This window comes from Eublepharis macularius, chromosome 14 (assembly GCF_028583425.1).
Source record: "Eublepharis macularius isolate TG4126 chromosome 14, MPM_Emac_v1.0, whole genome shotgun sequence".
In the NCBI taxonomy this organism is placed as follows: Eukaryota; Metazoa; Chordata; class Lepidosauria; order Squamata; family Eublepharidae; genus Eublepharis; species Eublepharis macularius.
The window spans coordinates 3,404,037-3,425,726 of record NC_072803.1 but is presented as its reverse complement, the minus strand read 5'-3'; the positions used below and the strand labels follow the sequence as shown (position 1 = coordinate 3,425,726).

The 21,690-nt window shown below is 45.4% G+C and overlaps 1 protein-coding gene across 7 annotated transcripts in view; it reads right to left on the bottom strand.

The window, feature by feature from the left end:
- USP28 (ubiquitin specific peptidase 28) overlaps positions 1-21,690 on the bottom strand; it is a 41,716-nt gene that overhangs the window by 10,668 nt on the left and 9,358 nt on the right. For 2 of the 7 annotated variants that reach the window (XM_054997375.1, XM_054997378.1), the window contains 16 exons: positions 19,714-19,831; positions 19,046-19,208; positions 18,508-18,594; positions 17,499-17,636; positions 16,312-16,385; positions 15,135-15,211; positions 14,114-14,262; positions 10,846-10,973; positions 10,553-10,648; positions 9,199-9,357; positions 8,665-8,882; positions 8,271-8,341; positions 1,569-1,797; positions 822-1,022; positions 514-653; positions 174-359 (listed from right to left, as the gene is read on the bottom strand). In XM_054997375.1, the coding sequence (XP_054853350.1) occupies positions 174-359; positions 514-653; positions 822-1,022; positions 1,569-1,797; positions 8,271-8,341; positions 8,665-8,882; positions 9,199-9,357; positions 10,553-10,648; positions 10,846-10,973; positions 14,114-14,262; positions 15,135-15,211; positions 16,312-16,385; positions 17,499-17,636; positions 18,508-18,594; positions 19,046-19,208; positions 19,714-19,831 (2,234 nt within the window). Of the gene's footprint in view, positions 1-173; positions 360-513; positions 654-821; positions 1,023-1,568; positions 1,798-8,270; positions 8,342-8,664; positions 8,883-9,198; positions 9,358-10,552; positions 10,649-10,845; positions 10,974-13,769; positions 13,848-14,113; positions 14,263-15,134; positions 15,212-16,311; positions 16,386-17,498; positions 17,637-18,507; positions 18,595-19,045; positions 19,209-19,713; positions 19,832-21,690 lie in introns of those variants that run through there. The other 5 variants (XM_054997376.1, XM_054997377.1, XM_054997381.1 and 2 more) reach the window with 5 other exon arrangements.

Genomic DNA, 21,690 nt, shown 5'->3' with positions numbered 1-21,690 from the left:
CACAGAAAGAGGATGCAGAAGAAATTCAGAGCGGCTCCAGGGAATGCAATGATGCCCTCACCTCCTCCTCCTCCCCCATTCAACACAGCACACAAACGCGCCAAAGCAGCTGGGCCCGAATGCTGTGTGCTGCACAACATGCACTGAGGTGCTGGCTGCACTCTGCTGCCTACCTCCTCATTATAGCCATCTGCATCCGATCTAACTAGAATCTTGCCCACACTGGGGATCTCCACTTCCGAGACCTGAGAGCTAGGCTGGGCTGGAGGTGCCAGCCCCATAGCGTCCTGCTGCTCATCTGCCTGAGCTATGAGGTTGGCTTCTCCCAGGAAGTCCTTTGCTGGTTCTGCCTCCTTGGACTGTGGCAGCACAGATGGAAAGGGGGGCAGGGAGTAAGAAATCCAACAGAAGGGAAAAAACCAAGCAAAACAGGAAAGTTGAAATCTGAAGTGACAGGAGCAGAGGCACAAGCAAGCTCAGAAGGACCAGCCACTGCTGATAGGCAGTCCTCACCTCCTTGAGGGCTGCCTCCACCCCATTCTTCTCATACGCATCAGCTGTATTGGCAATGGCTTGAGCGGTCTGGTCCTTGGTGATCATGGCATGCTCAGAAGAGAGAGGGCATGCCCCATGTCCACAGGGTGAAGACAGCTCTGAGGAGAGAGAAAAAGATGAGGTCTCTTATTAGATTTCAGGAAGACTGGAGGAGGGTACGCGAAAACCTGGAATGAGGTGCTGGCACCTTGCCATGTCTGGCCAGCCGCCTAAAAGATTGAGGGGGAGGTTAGAAAGCGACAGTCCCAGGAGTGGGTGCCTCTCACCCTGCCCAGAGTCCGAAGACAGATCTTGAGACTCGACAGACGACTCCGACTGCTCCATCTGAGCCATCTTGCAGGACTGCTCCTCCTCCCACTCCGCCACTTCACGTTCGAGCCGCCAGTTGCTCTCTTGAACATAGTGCTGCAGATCCATACTCAGAGCTTCCACTTCCTGCTGGAAATGCTCGCTGCTGTCCTCGTCTGCTGGGGAAAACAGGCAGCTAGAAGGGACTCGTCTGCTCTCGCCCCCCACATTTGGTAACTCCCTTCACCTGGCTCAGCAGAGACCAAAGACTCTCGTCACAAAAAGTAGTCAACAAGTTTCGCTTTCATTATCGGTGCCTAGCGCTCTCTCCGGTTACTTGGGCAGCTTGGGTAGTGCTCACCAGCAGCCACAAAAGCCACTTTGCAACTTTTGTTTACACACGCCATACCTTGTTCCCAGGAGGAGGGCACTACACGTGTACTATACAGGAGAAGGGAGGCCTCTGCATTGAGAGACCTCCCTTTAGATTCATGCATCCTTCCCACTAATCTGGAGCCATCTCATTAGAATCCAAGTGCCAGAATCACAGAGCTAGAGAGTTTCAAGAGATCACCTAGTCCAACCCTCCAGTACAGGCATGACAAGCTATTACCAGGCAGCCAAGATGGTCCCTATGCCACCAGCCGAAACCAGGTACCTTGCTGAATGCTGCTGACTGAGCCAAGAGCCAGAGACTGCTCATCTACGTGTTTCAGTGCCCTTACCTGCAGCAAGGTGGAAGAGCGCTTCGCTAATGTACATCAGACAGTAGGCGCTCGCATTCTTCAGGCCTCCAAACGAGTCCCTTTCCACTTCTTCCCAGGAGGCCTCCGTCACAGAGATGTCATTATACTTGAGCCAGCTTTTTCGGGGCTGGTTGTAGATATAGGCCCAGTAGTGGCCGGCGTTGGCCTGGCCTTCGTGGACAAGGACAGCATGCAAATGATAAGGGACCTGCAGAAGACAAGGCAACCACACCCACGCACTCACAAATAGGCTTTCAGGCTCATTTTTAGCAAGTGAAGTAATACGACCTAAGGGACAAATCCAACCGAGACATTGTCAGAATATAAACTCACTTGCACATGTGTAAAGGCTGTTGTGCCCTTTAACATAGAGCATAGGGTGAGTCAGCAATTTCTCTGACAGTTCACACCTGATCAATTAAGCTGGGATTGCGGCAAGATTGCATCAGCCGTGTGCTGGTTGGCTGACTCCAACTCACCCTATAGGCTAGTGGACACTTAAAAGTCCAGCCAAAGGTTTGTGCATCGCTGATCTGCTCAGCTTGATGCCTGGTGCAAACCTTTGTCGCTCAGAACAATCTTGGATAACTCTGGTAACTGACCTAAGGACTGGACTCTGGTTTTGCTCTCTCTGTATGTATGCTGAGCACTTTTGCACCTGTATTATATGGACTTGTATAATACACCATCTGCACTTTATCACAACGTCTTGGCTCCAGTGTTTTTGTTGTTGGGCAAAGCGGGTCACTTGGCAGCACTAATTACAGACGGTTATTCCGTCAGGGTTATGGGCCCAGCACGCTTCCGCTGCGCCAGTGTACCTGCCGCCTGCAACTGAACCTGTTGGTTTGCTGGAGCGTCGTCTGGATCGTTGTGTGGCAGCTCAAGGGTTGGAACAGACACTGACTGGTTACAAGCCGGTGCCTGGACCCGTTAAGGCAGCTGTGAGTGCGGTGAGTGCGTGGGAGTCCTGCAGAGTGCAAGATAACAACCATGGCACAAATGGCTCTCATGCCGGCTGAAAGGCTGGGAGCCGATAACTATTTTACGTGGGCAGTATGGATGGAACATTATCTAAAAAGGGAAGGGCTGTGGACTGCTGTAAGCAACCCTCCCGCTGCTCCCACACCTGCAGATCAGACTAACATTGAAAAAGCCCTGGCCACCATCGTTTTGAGTGTGGATAAGACTCAGCTTGTCCATGTGATGGGTGCTGCTTCTGCCAAAGCTGCATGGGACGCTTTGAGAAGGCTACATGTGAGGCAAGGAGCGGGCTCACTCATTACTCTGACAAGAAGGCTTTACCGGTGCTATCTACAGCCGGGGGAGTCGATGTCTTTTCACTTGACTCGGATGGAGGGCTTTTTCCAACAGCTGGCTCAGAGAGGAAAAATCCTGCCTGAACAGGACAAAGTCTTCGCCCTGCTCAGCTCTCTGGATGCCAGGTTTGATAGCCTCATTACAGCCTTGGAGGCAAGAGACGTGGACAGTTTAACGATGGGCCTCGTCTCTGGGTTGCTGCTTGAGGAGGAATCAAGGCAGCAAGAAGCGAAAACTGCTACGACCTTCAAGAGCTCTGCAATCAACAAACAATGCGGAGGAGTGTCCCAGCACCTGCCGGAGAAAGCTTCCAGCGAGGAAACTGCACTGCGTGTCCGTCATTGCTTTGCCTGCGGTTCTACACAGCATCTAAAGAATGCCTGCCCATCCAGCCGGAGGAAGAAAAAGCAGCAGAAGTCAGCAGGAGTCGCAAGCAGTGGTGTGACCCAGCGTACTCAAACAGCACTGGTGTCTGCTGGACCCTCTGTGTCTGGTGGGAGTATCTGGCTAGTCGATTCGGGTGCTACACAATCTTTTTGTTGTGAGCGTGACTTGTTGGTCACTGAAACAGAGCCCAGGCTCAGCCATGTCTCCCTTGCAGACGGCAAAGCTGCTTCAACGCTCTGTCAAGGGGAGATTTATTTTCCTGCATTGAAGCACTCCCTGGAGGGGGTGCTTTGTGTCCCATCCCTGCAAAATAACTTACTCTCTGTAGCTGACCTTGACAAAGCAGGCTTTGCTGTTTGCTTTGCTAACGGAGAGTGTACAATTTCCAGGGACGGAGTGGAGCTGCTGTCTGGACCACGAACTAACAATGTTTACATGGTTAAGAACTCTCCTACCATTAGCCATGTGAGTAACCGCCCTTACCACGATGGGTGTATACACTTTCTCCATCGCAGGTTTGGGCATGCTTCTTTTGGGGCTTTGGAGAAAACTTTGGGACTGCTAGGGGTAAAGGTAAAGCCTTGCAATGCTTTCCTAGACTGCAATATCTGCAAGGAAGTAAAAAGCAAGGCAGCCCCAGTAGCCAAACACAGCCAGAGGCAGTCAGCCAAGCCTCTTCAGCTGGTTCATATGGATGTGGCTGGCCCCTTTCCTCAAAGTGTGTCTAAGAACCAATATGTGCTTGTAATAGTGGATGACTGTACAAGGTTTTGTTGGGTGTATCCCATGAAACATAAGTCAGAGGTTTTTAGTACACTCAAGTACTGGATGAGCAGAGTTCAGAGACAGCTGGACACTGCTGTGGTATCTATCCAGTCAGATAGGGGGGGCGAGTTCTGTTCAAACCAATTAAAGGCATGGTTGCAAAAGCAAGGGGTTGAACAGAGGCTTGCCAACACTATGTCTCCTCAGGAGAATGGTGTGGCTGAGAGGTGGATACAGACTCTCAAAACTAAAATGCAAGCCCTTTTGGCTGATAGTGGTCTGAAGAAACACTTCTGGGCTGAAGCTATGAAGGTTGCCAGCTATTTGGCCAACAGGACTTGGACTTCTTCCATACAGGACATTCCATACCATGCCCTGTATAAGAAGTACCCCAACATAAATCACCTCAGGGTCTTTGGGAGTAAAGCCTTTGTAAACGTCCCTTTGGGTAAGAGACGGACCCTGTCCAAGAAAGCCAGGGAGCTGGTTTTTCTTGGCTATCAGTCAGGTTCAAAAGCCTACAGGTTCCTGGGTGATAGAAATGAGGTGATCTTCAGCCGGTCCGCGGGGTTTAAGGAAAATTCTCGCTGGGAGAGGCTAGGTGATAGCAACCACTCACAATTGCTATTGCCTCTGGCCCCTCCACAGCAGGAGGAGAACGTCATCACTCCAAAAACTCCCAGCCCCAAGAAACGGCATGCTGTGAAGCAAGAGGAGGGTGAGTCGGCTGTCAGCCGATCTCCCCCTCCTGCAGAAACAAACAGTTCCTCTCCCTCCTCCAGCCCTGCTCAAATGCAGGCTGTGCCGAGGAGGTCACAGAGGGAAAACAAAGGTGTGCCGCCAGACCGGCTGGGCTATTCACAGGCCATAAATTATGTTTACACCTCTGAGCCAGAGGATTTTTGGCAGGTTCAACAACTGCCACAAAAAGAGCAAGAGGGCTGGAAGGCTGCTATGCAAGAAGAATACCAGTCCCTCATTACCCATAAGGTTGTGTCACCAATGTGGCTACCCAAGGGTGAAAAGGTAATTGGGTGCCGGTGGATTTTCAAAAAGAAACCACTGGAGGATGGTTCTGTCAAATACAAAGCAAGACTGGTCGCTAGGGGATTCTCACAGGTAAATCAGATACACTACGACCAAGTTTTTTCACCAACAGTAAAAACCGAGACTTTTAGGACTGCATTGGCTGTAGCAGGTTTCAAAGGGTGGAAAGCTTTCCATTTTGACGTAAAAACTGCCTACCTCAATGCAGACCTTGAAGAAAGTCTATACCTGGATCAAATCCCAGGTTTCCCCATGGGAGAAAAAGGTATGCATTTAAAACTGCACAAGGCTTTGTATGGGCTGAAACAGAGTGCCCGGCAATGGAACCAATGCCTGGATCAGGCATTAAAAGCTCTGGGTTTTAAGCAGAGCAACGCTGACTCATGTCTGTATACCTTACAAAGGGCAGGTAAATGGGTGCATTTACTGGTTTATGTAGATGATCTATGTCTCATAACAGAGCATGAGGAGCACCTAACATGGTTCCAGGGCAAGCTGCAGGAAAGGTTCCAACTAAAGTACCTGGGCCCCTTAAGACACTACCTAGGGGTGGAAGTGACCAGGCACTCAAATGGAACCTATGTTTTGTCCCAAGAGGGAAAAATCCTGCAGCTCCTGGACAAATTTGGCATGGCAGAAGCCAAGCCAGTTAACACTCCCATAATTACAAATAGCTGTGATGAAGAAGGTGAGCTTTTTCCTCACACAACATTATATCAATCACTGGTGGGATCTCTCCTATATCTGTCCTCCTGGGTTCGGCCTGACATCGCTTATGCTGTACACCGTCTTTGCCAGAGGAATGCCAGTCCCAGGCAATCTGACTGGGTGGCAGCCAAGCGAGTCTTGAGGTTTCTCAAGGGCACAAGCAACAGGAAACTAACTCTGGCAGCCAGCCATACAAACCTGTTTGCTTTTTCAGACTCCAGTTGGGGGGACAGGGAGCAAAGGAAATCCACCACTGGTATAGCTATTTATTTGGGTGGTGCCCTGGTTCAGTGGAAGGCAGTAAAACAAACGTTTATATCCCTAAGTTCCGCAGAAGCAGAATTTGGTGCTTTAAGTTCCTGTGTCACAGAAGTGGAGTGGTTTACTTCGCTATGCCATGATTTTGGTATAGCCCAAAACAAGGTCATTATACACTGTGACAACACGGCTGCTATTCAGTTAGCTAGGGAGCAGAACTTTAAAAGTCGCTCCAAGCACATAGGGATCAGGTATCAAAACGTAAAAGCAGCTGTTGAAAAAGGGTTGGTGGACCTGCAATACAGCAACACTGAACAAAACATAGCTGACATGTTTACCAAAGGGTTGGATGTGATAAAACATAACATATTCACTGAACGGTTGTTTGATGGTGTAAATATGTAAGGTCAGCTGTGTATAATATATATAAATGATATGTGACATGTGGCAAGGAGTTTAGCAGGAGTGTCAGAATATAAACTCACTTGCACATGTGTAAAGGCTGTTGTGCCCTTTAACATAGAGCATAGGGTGAGTCAGCAATTTCTCTGACAGTTCACACCTGATCAATTAAGCTGGGATTGCGGCAAGATTGCATCAGCCGTGTGCTGGTTGGCTGACTCCAACTCACCCTATAGGCTAGTGGACACTTAAAAGTCCAGCCAAAGGTTTGTGCATCGCTGATCTGCTCAGCTTGATGCCTGGTGCAAACCTTTGTCGCTCAGAACAATCTTGGATAACTCTGGTAACTGACCTAAGGACTGGACTCTGGTTTTGCTCTCTCTGTATGTATGCTGAGCACTTTTGCACCTGTATTATATGGACTTGTATAATACACCATCTGCACTTTATCACAACGTCTTGGCTCCAGTGTTTTTGTTGTTGGGCAAAGCGGGTCACTTGGCAGCACTAATTACAGACGGTTATTCCGTCAGACATTCCCAGCTGTCCCCCCATAACAACTCCCCATTCATAGCCATGGTTTGACAGGCAGGCAGATTTTTTTCCTGTTGTAGCAACATGCCTTGAGATAACTGCAATCAGCATTTCAAAGTTACTGCAACAGCACAAATGTGAGTATCAAACGAGAGACATTTAACTAACTGGAATCAAATATAAATCAATCAGTGGAAAGGAAAAGTCACAGGACTTCACAAATATAACCACTCTAGACTGCAGCATTCCTGTGAAGAGCAGCCAAGAGGCAGGCTCTGTACAGTCCAGAATGCACTCAGCATATGACTCTGAACATAGGAGAGGGAAAGGATGGAACCCCCTCAGGGAAAGACCAGGAGGCCCAAGTTGTGTGTCTTTCAACTAACAGGCAGGGCCCCGGCAGATTAATTCTGAGAAGAGAGAAGAGTAATGATACTATTGGCAAGAATGGGAATTAGTACAAAGCATATTATTAGAAAGCAGTGGATGCTTGTGTTAGAGGATGTTATGTGAAATTTAGGCTATCCAATGCCTTCAGCAATCATATTGCAAAGCAATACTTCTATCATTTGCAGGGTATTATACGGCATCTGGAATTCTAATTAACTGTGGCGGGGCCATGGCTCAGTGGCAGAGCCTCTGCTTTGCATGCAGAAGGACCCAGGTCAAACCCTCAGCGCCTCCAGTCGAAAGGACCAGGCAACTGGGGACGGGAAAGACCTTTGCCTGGGACCCTGGAGAGCTGCTGCCAGTCTGATCTTGAGGGGCCAACAGTCTGAGTCAGTCAAGGGCAGCTTCATGTGTAAGTGCACAGCCTTGCCTTTAAACACACAACCCCACCCCTAATTTTGCCTGGAGGACACTATGCAAACTGCTTGGGCACAAGAGTTGACTGATCAGCCAGGAACAAGCAACTGGGCAACTGTCAAGACTGCTGCCACTGCTCAGGACTTTGGGGGTGGCCACTTAGCTACAATTCCTTTAATTCTATTTGACAGCCAAGAGAACCAAGAAGACCTCTAGGTTAGAAGGGACAGCAATACCCTATCTGACTGTATTTTGTCATTCTGCGTAAGCCACTTACAGGGTCCTTCTGGACCAGAATGCAGCATATAAAATCATACAAATAGATTTTGGCTGAAACCGCTGCAGTTACTCACCCATGCATGCACTTGCAGAATTTTTCTTTCAAGAAGTCAATTAGGGTCAGCACAAGGATACAGAAGACTCCTCACCGGGAGCAGAAGTCAGACCACCTACCTGATGGAGGGAAGGATCGGCGTACATCAGTTCAACGGACTGGGCCAGCAGGGCAATGGAGTTCCGCAGGCCTACCAGCCAAAACACAGTTTTCAGTACTCATATCTGATGCTGCTGCACCCCTCCTCTAACACACTTCTGAAAATTCTATGCCTGATTACAATCTGAACGTGCGTGCAGGGGTCTGCGCACACACTCCTCCTGCCAGGGGCATGTGGGCAATGTGGTATTGCCTGTTCCCATACACTGGAACAGGCAACATCACATTGCATACAGTTCATATACACTGTATTGATGTAAGTTTGTTTGGCAATTTCTTGGGATAGAGTTTGGACTGCCATGATTGCATATACTAAATCCATAAGCAGAAATTTGTTATATGAAAGACACGGACCTTGTATGTCTTGTTCAACCTCATCCTTCCATCGTTGCAGACAGGTCATAACAAGGCTTATTTCATCCTCTGAGACCACATGAGGAGCCGGATAGTCTGTCGTCTCCACAGGATCCCAGGGCAACTGGAGAGGTCTGCTCACCAGCTCTGGGTGGGAGATGGCTGCAGCATCTTCCACAGCATCCTGAACATTCTCTGTAGCTTGTGTTACTTCCCCCCTGTAAAACAGATAGGCAGGGGCAACTGATGTTATCCGTTACAACCAAGTTAGGCAGCACTTTTTAAACTGTACTAAGTTAATCATCAACGTGAATAGTGAAATCGCCACAGTTTTATGGCATTGTACGACTTTCTAAAAATATTTCAGGGTGGGGTGGGAGAAAGAGACTACTCTGACTGAAAAGTTTTGATGATGCTTGTAATCTATCTTGGGTCTCAGTGAGAAAGGCAGACTATAAATCAAAATAAACAGAAATAAGGCGCCGAAGACCTGGTGAAATAGGCCTCGTGCCCTTCAAACAAACCCATTTTTACCTGCTATGCACTGGAGGGCTGCCTTTGGCCTGGGGTTCTGGTGTCACCAAGGACTGAGCACATGAAGCAACAGCAGGCTTTGTACTTGCAAACTGAAGAACATACAGCAGCATGTCCGCCAAGGGGAAACGATCTGCACCAGAACCGTATTTCATGTATCTAAAAAGAGCATGAGAGATTCAAGTGAATCCCTATATGCTTGAAATTAGGTTAACAGGAACAAATGAAGTTTAGTTAGTGACTAATTTCCTTTATACCTTCGGCATATCCTTAAGTGCATATGCTTTGTTAGTCGCATACCAAGGGCTGAGATTGCTTTACAGCCTGTCTCTGCATGATTTGTCTGTTTGGCACGAGAAGATGCTAACAAGCATCACAGTGAACCATCGCGAAACAGCTGCCTTTTAGAACCTCAGGTAAGTGCTCCGAAGAGGGGAGCTTCAATCTGTGAGGCGTGGCGAAATCAAATCTATCAATTAGGGTACCAATGGCACAAAATGAAACAAGCGGACCTGAAAGAAAAAGGCAGCATTGCATCTGCATCTCCCAAACTGTCAGTGATAATGCATAAAACTTTGGGGGTAAAAATGTGAATGGGCTCGACTGGGAAGTCAGGATCCGTGGGCTGTTTCATCCTAAGCACCTCCGCAATCTTTGCTCTGCTGCTTACTGTCCATACAATGCAGGACAAGAGCACCCTCTCCAAAAATGGACACTGCAGCCAAGCGACATGGCCCTAACCCATTTCCAGCTTGTAGGCTGGAATCTGCCAATAGGTAAGCCCACTGCTGCTGGGCTGGAAATGGAGGCAGTGACCTGGAGCAGCACCCTCTCCCTCGGTGTCAGATGGGTATGCCAGTGTTATTCTCCAAAAGAACGTGAACAGCAGGCGTCTCCCAGTCCTTTATGCTGCCCGATATCAAAGAGACCGTACAGAAGTGGAGATTCCTATTCTATACTTTCATAGAGCACCATCCAGGGGCCATCAGGCCAACTTCAATAGGTCACACATGCTCCTCAGTGGAGAGAATAAGAATAGGTGAGGTGCAGTGGCAAGAGTGATGGATTAGGAGGACCTGTGAAAACTTGATTTTAATCCCCACTCTGCCACAAAGCTCAACAGGTAAACTCGGGCCCATCACAATCATGTTCCTACTGCTGTTTGAGGATAAGCTGGAGAAAAAGGGAATGAGGTGATAAGTTGCTTTTAGTCCCACTTAGGGAGAAAAGTGGGATATTACAAAAATGAGCATAAAGAACAAGAGATGTTGATATTCTAGGTCAACAGCTGCTCCCCAGAGATATAAATACTGTGCTTTGTGTGAAAACTATATTTGGAAAACTTGCTCCTTACCTTTCCAATTTCTGCTGCAGAAGTGCTATCTGACCCTTCAGTTTCTTGATTTCTTCTCTTTTGGACTGAATAAGTTCTTTGTTGCTGTACAAGAACCTAAAGAAGGAATATCTACTGTATGAAGTACGCACAGAGGGAGAGGAAGGACCCCTCCTCAGTGCCTCCCTCACACCTCAGTTCTGCAGCAGCGACTCCTGCCATCTTTTCCAGCCCCAAGCAGAAGATAACCCTTCATTTTCAACGGTAAGAAAAAGGGCCTCGGTAGCCATTTTACATAGGATACCACCACTTACCTGTCCATATAAATTACTCGTGAGAATTCCAACTTGCTATGTATCTTCTCTGGCTGTCCAAGTGACTGATTGAACTCAAACCGGGAAAGTTCAAAGGTGAGCACCGGAGGGAGTTTTGTGAACCAGCGCTGGAATGCAAACAGATATAAAAGGGCTGTGAGAAGACAGAACGCTGGAAAATTACAAACCCTTGATACAGTACACATACACACATGCAGATACAGGAAACATCTATATCTATTCGAAATATGCATCTCAGAAAGTAATGCCCAGTCCCCAGAGGGGGGAAAAAATCAATGTTATCACATCTAGAGAGCCAGTTAGTGTATCAGCAAGTCCTTATATCAGAGTAGATTTGATCTACCATTGGTATGTGTGCACTGAAGGCTTAAAACGTTACTTCCCACAGCCACCACCTGCAAGCCGTATTGCCCCCAATAATCACTGCCACCTACTCGGAAAGTCTTTCAACAGCTGCTCTAGAAGCCCTGCTAGAGAAACCCTGCCGACATTTCGGTCTTCCTGGCTTTTAATAGACTTCCACCATCAACTGCCAGGAAAGCCTTGCATGACGACAGAACACACCCTCCTTTGGGATCTACTTGCAGCCAGCTGGCCCACTGTGGTTTTGAAAACTAGACTGAGAAGTGGGGTCAAATTCATCTGGAGAACAGGGGAGACTTTCTTATCAGACTTTTACTGTTCCTCAGCCGTAATGATGTCAATTGCTCTGTGGTGTTTGATGCTCACTTTGCAGTTGGCGTCATGCTCAATGAAACCAAGTCTTTTGTTTGTTTGTTTGATTTCTGTGACTGAGTTTGGGGTGTATTTGAACCCAACAATTGATCAGTACATTCTTTGTCTGAGAATGGGCAAAAAAAATCCTCAATGCCAGAAATTGGAGGGAGGGAGGTGTCCAGTGGGGTGCCGCAGGGCTCAGTTTTGGGCCCTGTACTTCTCAATATTTTTATCAATGATCTGGATGAAGAAGTGGAAGGGCTGCTCATTAAATTTGCTGATGATACCAAATTGGGAGGGGTAGCAAACACCCAAGAAGATAGAATTAAAATTCAACAAGACCTGAATACTCTGGAGAAGTGGGCAGCTGTGAATAGAATGCAATTCAACAAAGACAAGTGCACAGTATTACATCTGGGCCACAAAAATGGGAAGCACAAATACCGGATGGGGGATACACTTCTGGGCAGTGGTATATGTGAAAGAGATCTTGGGGTAAGAGTGGACTGTAAACTGAATATGAGCAGTCAGTGTGATGCGGTGGCAAAAAAGGCCAATTCAATCCTGGGTTGTATCAAAGGGGCCATAGCGTCGAAATCGCAGGAGGTCATAGCCCCTCTCTATACTGCCTTGGTCAGGCCGCACCTGGAGTATTGTGTGCAGTTCTGGAGGCCTCACTTCAAAAAGGATGTGGACAAAATCCAGAGGGTGCAGAGGAGAGCAACGAGGATGATCAGGGGTCTAGAGACTGAGCCCTACAAGGAAAGCCTGAGGGCCTTGGGAATGTTTAGTTTGGAGGAGATTGAGGGGGGACATGATTACTCTCTTTAAATATTTGAAAGGCTATCATTTGGAGGAGGGCAAGAAGCTGTTCCAGTTGGCAGCAGAAGGTAGGACCCAAAGCAATGGGCTTAAATTACATGCACAAAGGTACCAGCTGGACATTAGGAAAAACTTTTTCACGGTCAGAGTAGTTCAAAAGTGGAATCAGCTGCCTAGGGAGGTGGTGAGCTCCCCCTCACCGGCAGTTTTCAAGAAGAGGCTGGATGATATTTGTCAGAGATGCTTTAGGCTGATCCTGGACTGGGCAGGGGGTTGGACTAGATGGTCTGTATGGCCCCTTCCAACTCTATGATTTTATAAAATTGCCCTGGGTTTTATCTCACTACAAAAATGCAGCATATTTTGAGAAATGGTTAATAGTCCACATTTCACAGACCTCTTAAATACATTGTCTTAAGAAAATCATACCAAAAATGGTGTTGTATATAAGATTAGAGGAAACAGAGCTAACTCTGACTAACTCTAACAACGGTCAAGCTCCAGGACCTCTACCTGTGTTCAAGTTCCCAACATTGTGGGGATAGCTTAAAATTCACCTTCCCTCGTCTGGGATTCTGTCAAGTTAGATCCTTTGCTAGTCCTTTAGGTATTTTCTGCAATATTCTATTTCTACAAAATAGATCTCAAAAGCAGAACTCTCTCTACACATACAGGGGAGGCTTCCTGGTGCCTATGAAAAACGGTGTGGTGCAGTGGTTAGACTGAAATGAGGGAGACTTGGGTTCAAATCTCTGTCACGCTATGAAGCCTGCCAGGTAACCTTGGGTCAGTCACTCTCTCCCTAACTTACCTCACAGGGCTGTTGCAAGGATAATGGAGGAAGGGGGAATCTAAGTATGCTGCTCTGGAGGAAGAGTGGGATTAAACCACAAGATTGATCAATCAAGACAATGACAAGGACAACTAGTAACCTTCCCATCTCTTTAGCTACTCAGCTTTTTCCAAAACACACAAGGCCCAACCAACTCTGGGTAAGAACAAAGAAGCAATGAGCACTAAACAGAAAGGCCTCAAGAGCTGTAAAGGAGCCTAATATTATTTCCTCTACTTAAAATTCCCCATTCAAAGATCTCACGTGTGAAAACACTCTCAACCTTTTGTTAGGTGCATGACCAAGAAAGGACTTGGTGGTGGTGAGGGAATAACATTTTCAGTCTTCCTATCACACACTTCGCTGAACATTTACAAAATCCAGTTTATCATCGCTTCAAATACATCAGAGAAAAGCAGAAGGTGATTGGGGCATAATTTAAAATGAGAAAGGAAGATCAGAGAATAAAAAAGTGAGAACAAAAGTGAAGCATACACTAAGAGGGAACATATAAATTATGAAAAAGGCATACCATAAAGCTAAGCACTGTACTTTTACCCTCCGAAAATATGGAGGCAGTAGATCTCCCCTACTCGGGTACGGGTAGGCTTCAATAAAAAGAGAGAGACTTTATCACATGTAAAAACACAGACACCTTTACAAGGAAAGCTTCCAATGCAGGTTGAATTTGGCATTAGTGATTTTACAACTGAAGCACGATAGCTTTACATACCATTTCAACAGTGGATTTCAAAGCAATGTACTCGTAATGGATTTCATGACACCTCATCTATGTGGGCTTTCACATTTGTGAAGCCCAAGTTTGCCTTAATTTGACACTGCTGATCAAAAAAGCCAGCGATATGTACAACTGACCTCTTGCCCGTATTTCACTGACTGATTAGAAGGCGGCGATTCAGTCTCCCCCTCTACCAGGGCTCCTTCCAAACACTCGTTCAAGTTCTTATAACCGTTTACCTGCAGGGGATACTGGCCAAAAGTCTCAATTTTGGAAAAGGTCTTGCCTAAACAGAGGGAAAGACAGTCATAAGATAGTTTCCAATGAACTTTTTAAAGGTATTTAGGTACTGCAGCAGTTGTTTTTTAAAAATTAGAGCTAAACCAAACGAGGCTTCTTCCAAGCAAGCTGTGAAAAGGAGTATTTTTATACAAGCCTTCAGGACCATTTCTTGCTCCCTTAATTCCTCCTTATTTATCATGCAGTTGAGGCTAAAGAGACATGAACTGATCAAGTGCCTCTTAGGAACACCTGAAACTGCAGCTAAAATAACAAAGTCTTGGTGGACTTTCAAGTCTAACAAATATATTGTGGCATTTGCTGTTTGTGGGCCACAGCCCACTTCATCAGACGAAAGCTTAACATCACAATATATTTTTGCTAGCCTTGAAGACACACAAGACTCTGGGCTGCAACCCAAATACCAGACTAAGACAGTTGCTCCTCTGGAAGGTGCAGCAATCTTACAGAACACTGATCCACACAGCACAGGTCTACTCTTGATCACACTTATGCTTGTTATAAGCCACTTGTCCTTATGAAGGTTAAGTCTGCAAAATTTTCTTCCTGCTGAGCAGAACACATTACCGCTTCTAAATGGAGACACGCTTAACAAAGGAGATCCAAAATGGAAGATGAAACAGGAACTCCATTAAAACCCAGTTAGGAAGTCTGAGAAGACACACAGGAACACACTGGTCCTCCCCTCTCCCCGCATCGTATTAATGAAATGCAAGCAAGCATTTAGTATCTAATATAATGATGGCAACTATGGCATCAATGATTTCTACACACCGTTTGATGTTTTCAGAGATCTGTTTTCAGGTCAGCAGTGAAACACGCAAAGGAGATTTTAATTAACATATTGCTCAAGCTTACCTTCATGAATCCCTTCAGTTAAAAAAGTCCCATAAAAAAGTTGAACCATTGGATTTTCAGACTTGTCTTGGGGGCTACTGTTGAAGACATAAGCTCAAGTTAAGCAAAAATAAATATTTTACAATTAAGATTTTGAAGGCATATTAAAAATAGTATTCTGGAGTCCATTTGCAAATACAACTAGGAATGTCACAGTGACGTTAGACACGTTAGGAGAGACATACTTAAGTTAGACTTCTCCGTTTATAAGAAAGATAAAGGCTTAAAATGCCCACTAAGATTGTAAGCCTGTGTCTAGGCTGTCCTTTGGACAGCAAGGAAGCAGCTCCTCATGACACAAGGCAAGACACTAGAAGATCTATGAAATCTTCCCCAGCAAGTTTTTAATTGTCAAAGAGTAGCTGTTGAGAGCTCTGATCTCTCCCCTATAGTTTCTAGACCTCCCAAGTTTCCCTGGAGCTGCCATTTGCCCTGTTAGGAAAGTGCAGAGGCAACATGGTAATTAGTATCCTTCCCCTCCTAATAGGGCAAAAAACAGTTTAAGGTGGGGCAAAATGTTAACCCCTCCAATCAGATCTTCTCACATCTGCTGTTCAACCATACAAGCACACTGGTGGGCCATTTGCTGATCTTCTAGTGCCTCATCTGATTCGGCCTCTCAAGTGACACAGCCCAGCTACAGTGACCCTCCAATGAGATCCCGAATGCTTAACTTTAGAAATTTGTCAAGCACTCTGGTCAGAAAGCTGGACAACACTGGAACCCATGGAGTCATTGTGAGTTGGGTTCCCAAGACTCTGTGCCACTAACAAGGAAGGAAACCCATACTGGAAGAAGGCACCACCGTTAGAAGAACAGAAATGAGGATCCAACCCATTAGCACTTGGTAAATTAGAGGAACAGGAAGCATTCAATATGGGCACATAATTAAGTTTAGAAAATGCCCACATTTCCCCTGGAAAATAAGCTTCCAAAGTGAGGAGATTGCCAGAGATGCAGCCAGTAAGTGGTCCAAATACAAAAAAACCACTACAGCATTAAAAAAAGACACTTCCTTGATGAGATAATGCAATGCAAGTTATGGCAGAAGGACCTGCCCTGCCCGACGAAAAGACGAAGCTGGCAATTTAGTGCCCTGCCATCCAGCAAATTGTGCAAGCAGCATCTTGGGACTCACTTGACGTTCACAGCCAACTGGAAAGCATCCTCCAGCCAGTCCAGGAGTTTGTGGGTGAACTCGCTCACATCTTGCTAAAATGAAGCAAGGATCAGAGAGTCAAATACCACCCGAAGAGGAATGAGAACGAACAGGGGGGAACACTGCAAGATTTGCTAGCCAATGGGAAGAGATAAAAGCTTGTGTCTGGGGAAGTCAGAAGAGCCCCCACTCTCCTGGCTTTCCATAAATGATGCAAAACCGAACTATTCAAAAAGGCTTTTTACTCAAATGGGAGGGCTGCATTGTGGGGATGGGGTCTCAGATGCTTCACTAATGAGTTGGGGATCATGGACTTCATCACTATTTTTGCTTTATATATTATCTGCTGCTTTAAATATGTACTGCTATGTACAACCATTGCTCCATGCTGTCTAATGTTAGTCCTAGAATTTATTATGTTTTGCTTCAGTATCTCTACTATGTCTTGGATCCTTGCTAATGCTGTCTTTAAACTTGTATGTGTTTACCTTATGGTATTGTACTAAAATGTATTTACTTGATACTGATTGTATTAACCTCATATTTTGTAATTCGCCTTGAGTCTCAGTAAGAAAGGCGGACTATAAATGACATAAATAAATAAAAAATAAATAAGAGGCCAATAAAAATACCCCCAAGTACAGGTAATGAAGGCTGGGAGATTTTGCACAACCCCAAAAAGATCTAGTATAGTGCAAGTGCACAGGATCCTGATGTTTTACAGCTTATGCCTGCTCAAGCTAATGGTTGCTCCCTGTTCAATGGTGTGCCAGTTTCTATTGTGTGGCAAGTTTGCTGTACAAACACCAAGGGCCAAAACAGACACGGGGTGGCAGCTAACTGGAGTACAAGATGCCCTATAAAGTGGCATACAATGAAAGGCAGTGCACAAACAGAAAAAGGGAGCTGAGCCCTTCTGTTGAACCATTTTTTTTCCTTCTAGCAGAGTTTGGAGACTGGAAGTAACCTCTGGGGAGAAGGTTAAAAATGAGTATCTGGCAGAAATGCATAGGAGAGTCCCTCCCACCTCTGTTTCATAGAGAACTGGCACAGAGCAGATACGATGGAGACATAGCCATAAGTAATTGCACCTTGAGAAAACAAGGATGTGGGACAACCAAGGGCAATATAGGAGCATGCAGCCAAGCAAAGCGGTGATGGTTTACCTGCTGCTCATCAGGAGATCTGAATGCACCCTTTAGAAGTTCTAGTGCTCTTGTAGGGTCTACATATTTATGAACTGTCCCCAACATTAAAGCAAAGAGACACTGAAGCTCCTGCATGAATGCAATGTTCCTCTTTTTCTGCAAGAAAAAAAACACAATCCATTGTAGAGAATGGACAGGCAGAGCAAGCCTGTGGAGACAATGAGCAAACGTCCATGTTATGACAGGATGGCGAGTTTACAAAATCAGCTATCAGCAAAGCTGTTGAGAAGTGAGGTTTGCTGGAGAATCTGTGAGATGCTCCGTCTGGGATTAGAGCCACTGACTGAGTAAATTCCTTTGATCCTCACAGCTGATATTCTCATTAGGGCATCGTCTTGAGTACCTAGATGTATTCATGTTATCAACCATTTATGGGATACGTTTACAATTTCAGTTTGAGTGTTGCTAGATAAAGTACCAATTGTCTTTTAGTTCAATTTTTAAATATACCTCAGCATGCTGGCCCCGATTTGGATATCCAGAATCTTTCCAGATCAGCTCCACTTCGGGTATTTTTACCCGAAGTGAATACCGACGTGCACAGCCCTAATGGTGACCCATGCAGGGCTGGCCCAAGGTATTTTTTAGCACCCAAGTGAACTATGACTTTGTCACCCATCTATTCCAGCATTCCATTTTTCTCCAGTGCCCAACCAGATGTTTTTGAAAAACCAACAAACAACACACAAAGGGCTTAGCTGCTCCCACTATGAATCCCAAGCAAGTGGCTGTCTAAAGTACACAGCCTTTGCATATGAAAGTTACACTTGACAACTCAGTCCTCTTCCACTACTCCAAGCCATCCTCAGAGATAAGACTGTACCCAACTTCAACTGTTATACTTTCTGTAGCGCCACCAACATATGCCAGCAAGATCTAGTCACCTGCAATCCAGTTTTACACAAAGACAACAGCACCACAAGATCTACGAAGAAAAGCACCCTACCATTACTCAGAGAGCACTTACGCTGCGGCTTTGACAATTTTCAAGTACACTTTGCGGAAGTGAGTAGCCAAGGACCAGGCGTCGGAATTCTGGTAACTGGAAGAGAGACTGACAAAAAACTAAAATCAAACCATTGCCTTATCTGATCAAAGGAAGTTCATAATTGGATCTCAGTTCAGCACAGATGCTGCCCTTTGAAACTGTCAATTCTCTTTGCTATTTCAGATGTTATACATTTCCTAACCAGAAAGAACTTATGTACGACAAGCATGAAAACTCAGAGTATATCACTCAGATGCTCAAATCTCTTATTAATATTAATGATACTTTGGCTGGTGCTAAAGTCTGGACAGAACTTTTCAACACTGGCCCTTATTTATTATATATGGGTGACATATGGAGCTCATACGCAAATTGTAACTAGGAGCCATAATACCAGGTACTATTTTTACACACTTCTATTCACTCTAACAGAAACACTCAAAGAGAAATTTAAAAAGCACAGGCTAAATATTGCTACAAACCCATAAACTCCCCCAAAACCTTAGTGCAAATATACCTGTATGACGGCACTGAACCAGCAAGTATTTCCAATGTTCTTCATCCCTACAGGCCATTCATCAGTTCTCCTCCACCCATTTTGGCCGACGTTTTCCCCCCAAACTTCACATCGTTTTCTTTTGGTGCGATTTTTACTTTCTGCTACACTTGACTCATGAGCTCTGCAGGAAACACCGCACAACAAAACAAAGAAATTGTACTGCATTAGCAAGGGGTCCGAACTCAGTTTGCTTCCCTTGCTCTTTAAAGGATGTTGCCAAATATCTGGAAATGCAGGAGCATCTCTGGTAAAAATAGCTCCCTCTACTTCCTGCACTTAGGACAGGAAACCAACTATGTTAAGCTCTCAGGCTGCCAAAGTCTGAATGAGTATGTGAGGGGAAAGTGGGGAGAAAAGCATCCGTGTTCACTCTGCTTGGGTCACCCATTGTATGTACTCACTGGAAAGTATCTGTTGCAGTAATGTGCAATTATTACATGTAAAGGGGTAGAGTTAGCTGTTCTAAGACCAGGTTGTATAGAAGATACATTAGAAGTGAACAGACTGTTGACACAAACATAACTTGGGAAAAAGAAGATGATTTGTCCAGACAGTAAATATAATTGGTCTATAATCTGAAGGGCCTTCACTGAAGTGTATGGAGATAATAAAAAAATACAGCATACACATTCACTGTTGTGTTAGGATCTTTCTGCATGGCTTGAACAGATGGAAACTCCTCGATTCTCAATGGGATGGCTTTCTGCAGATCAGCTTTGTTATGTGGTATTGAATCAATCGTACCTGGAAACAAATGCAACTATCAGAATCTAGGGGGAATAAAGGCGCTCTTTCAAAGCAAACACACCCTTTCCCTAGCATTGATTTTCATAGAGGGAAACTGCAGTTGAACAACAATTTGCTCTATAACTCTTTCCAAGCTGCTCCGCTCTCTCACAAAATTAGCCAAGGGAAGCTCTTGGGAAGCCCGTGGGCATGCTTGAATGTCTGGACTGTTGGACTGGAACCTTGAGTGCAGCTAATAAAGTAACTAACGTGTATTCATGCACATGAAAGGTCATTTCCTCATTTAATACAACTCCTTTGGTCCACATGACTGTATGACAAAATATGGCAATTCTGAGGTTCTTTGCCAATATTACACTTGTGTCTGTTTATGTTATTTCGCACTGAGATTCAAGGATTACACAGTGTAAGGCAATACAAATAATCCATTAATCATTTCAGAAACAATATATAGATCTTTATTTGTTTTCAATTAACTCCAGAGTCCTCTCTTTGCATAACAGAACCGAGTCTCTGATTATGGGTTTTTACAACCTGCATCTAACCTTCCAGGAAAAAATGCAGCTAACAATGATAAAAACACTCCAGGTGAAAGATAAAAAAGAAGCCCAGAAAAGATGGTCACCTACTGGCAGGGTGGATTTGATTTAAATCAGATCGATTTAAATCACCAGTCAGTAAGAGTAGATTTAAATCATGGTTTTCTACATAAAGACTCATTCTTGCTCGTATAATCTTAATATTTACAACCAGATGAAGGTTTCATCTTTAGAATAACTTCAGATTAGTTTTACAGTTGTATCAAAAAATTACTGATTTGATTATACTATTAGAAACACATCACAGATAGTTCACCTTGCAATAATTTCATAATTATCTATCTCCAGTTTAATAGGTTAATCATTTATATATGGGCAACCTCTGAAAAAGGATCACGTGACTGGTGGCAATGCCCCCAGTACCCAAAGACCCATGGGTTATCTCTCTGGGTGGAGCTTCTCCCAGGCTGCCTGCTTAACTGGCCTCTTCCCTGGCCTTTTCCTTTTGAGGCTCCAAGCCATTTTTGAAATTGTCACAAATGATTCTGCTGCTGCATTACTGGCCCTGTGCTCAGAACAGTCACAGATCCGACTGATGGTCCAACAGCACCGTTATGCTTTAGATTTCATCCTAGCTGAAAAGGGGTGTGTGTGCGTGCGCTTTGGTTGGATCAGAATGCTGTGCGCATGTTACTGACACCGATGGGATAACAAAAAAATCTGGCAAAACGCATGACGACCACCACTTCTCATTCAGCTAATGGAATTAGGCCCAGTTGGGATGAACTGCTTTGGTCCTGGTTGCCTGACTTTTCTGCCTGGGCCCGGGTCTGTCTAAAGGGCCTAGTTATCAGTGGCTGCCTATTACTTCTTTCTCTGGGGTTTTGTTTTCTTATTAGCTGTTCTCGTTTCTTATATGGGATTCTGCACAGCTGCTCCCCGCGATCACTGGGTGCTCCATGGGACCGTGACATCTTTGCCTGAGAGCGTCAACAGACCCTCAAAGGGGGGAACTCTTAAGGAATTTTGTAATTTTTCATTATTATGAGTGCTATTGAAGTGGGCCTGCACATACACTTGGAAAATATTTCTTACTTAGCCAAGCGGTATTATCATATCAGAGTCAAGAAGTCAATGTCACAAAGTAGACATTGTTTTGGGGGGTGGCTGCGCCCTGCGCGACGACCTCGCTTCCGGGAAGTGACATCACTTCCCAGAAGTGACGTTGTGTGTTTCCGGCAGCGCACACGCACTTTGCGTACGGACATGTGATAATAGAGAGATCCACCACCTTTTTCCCCAGAAAAAAATACCTGC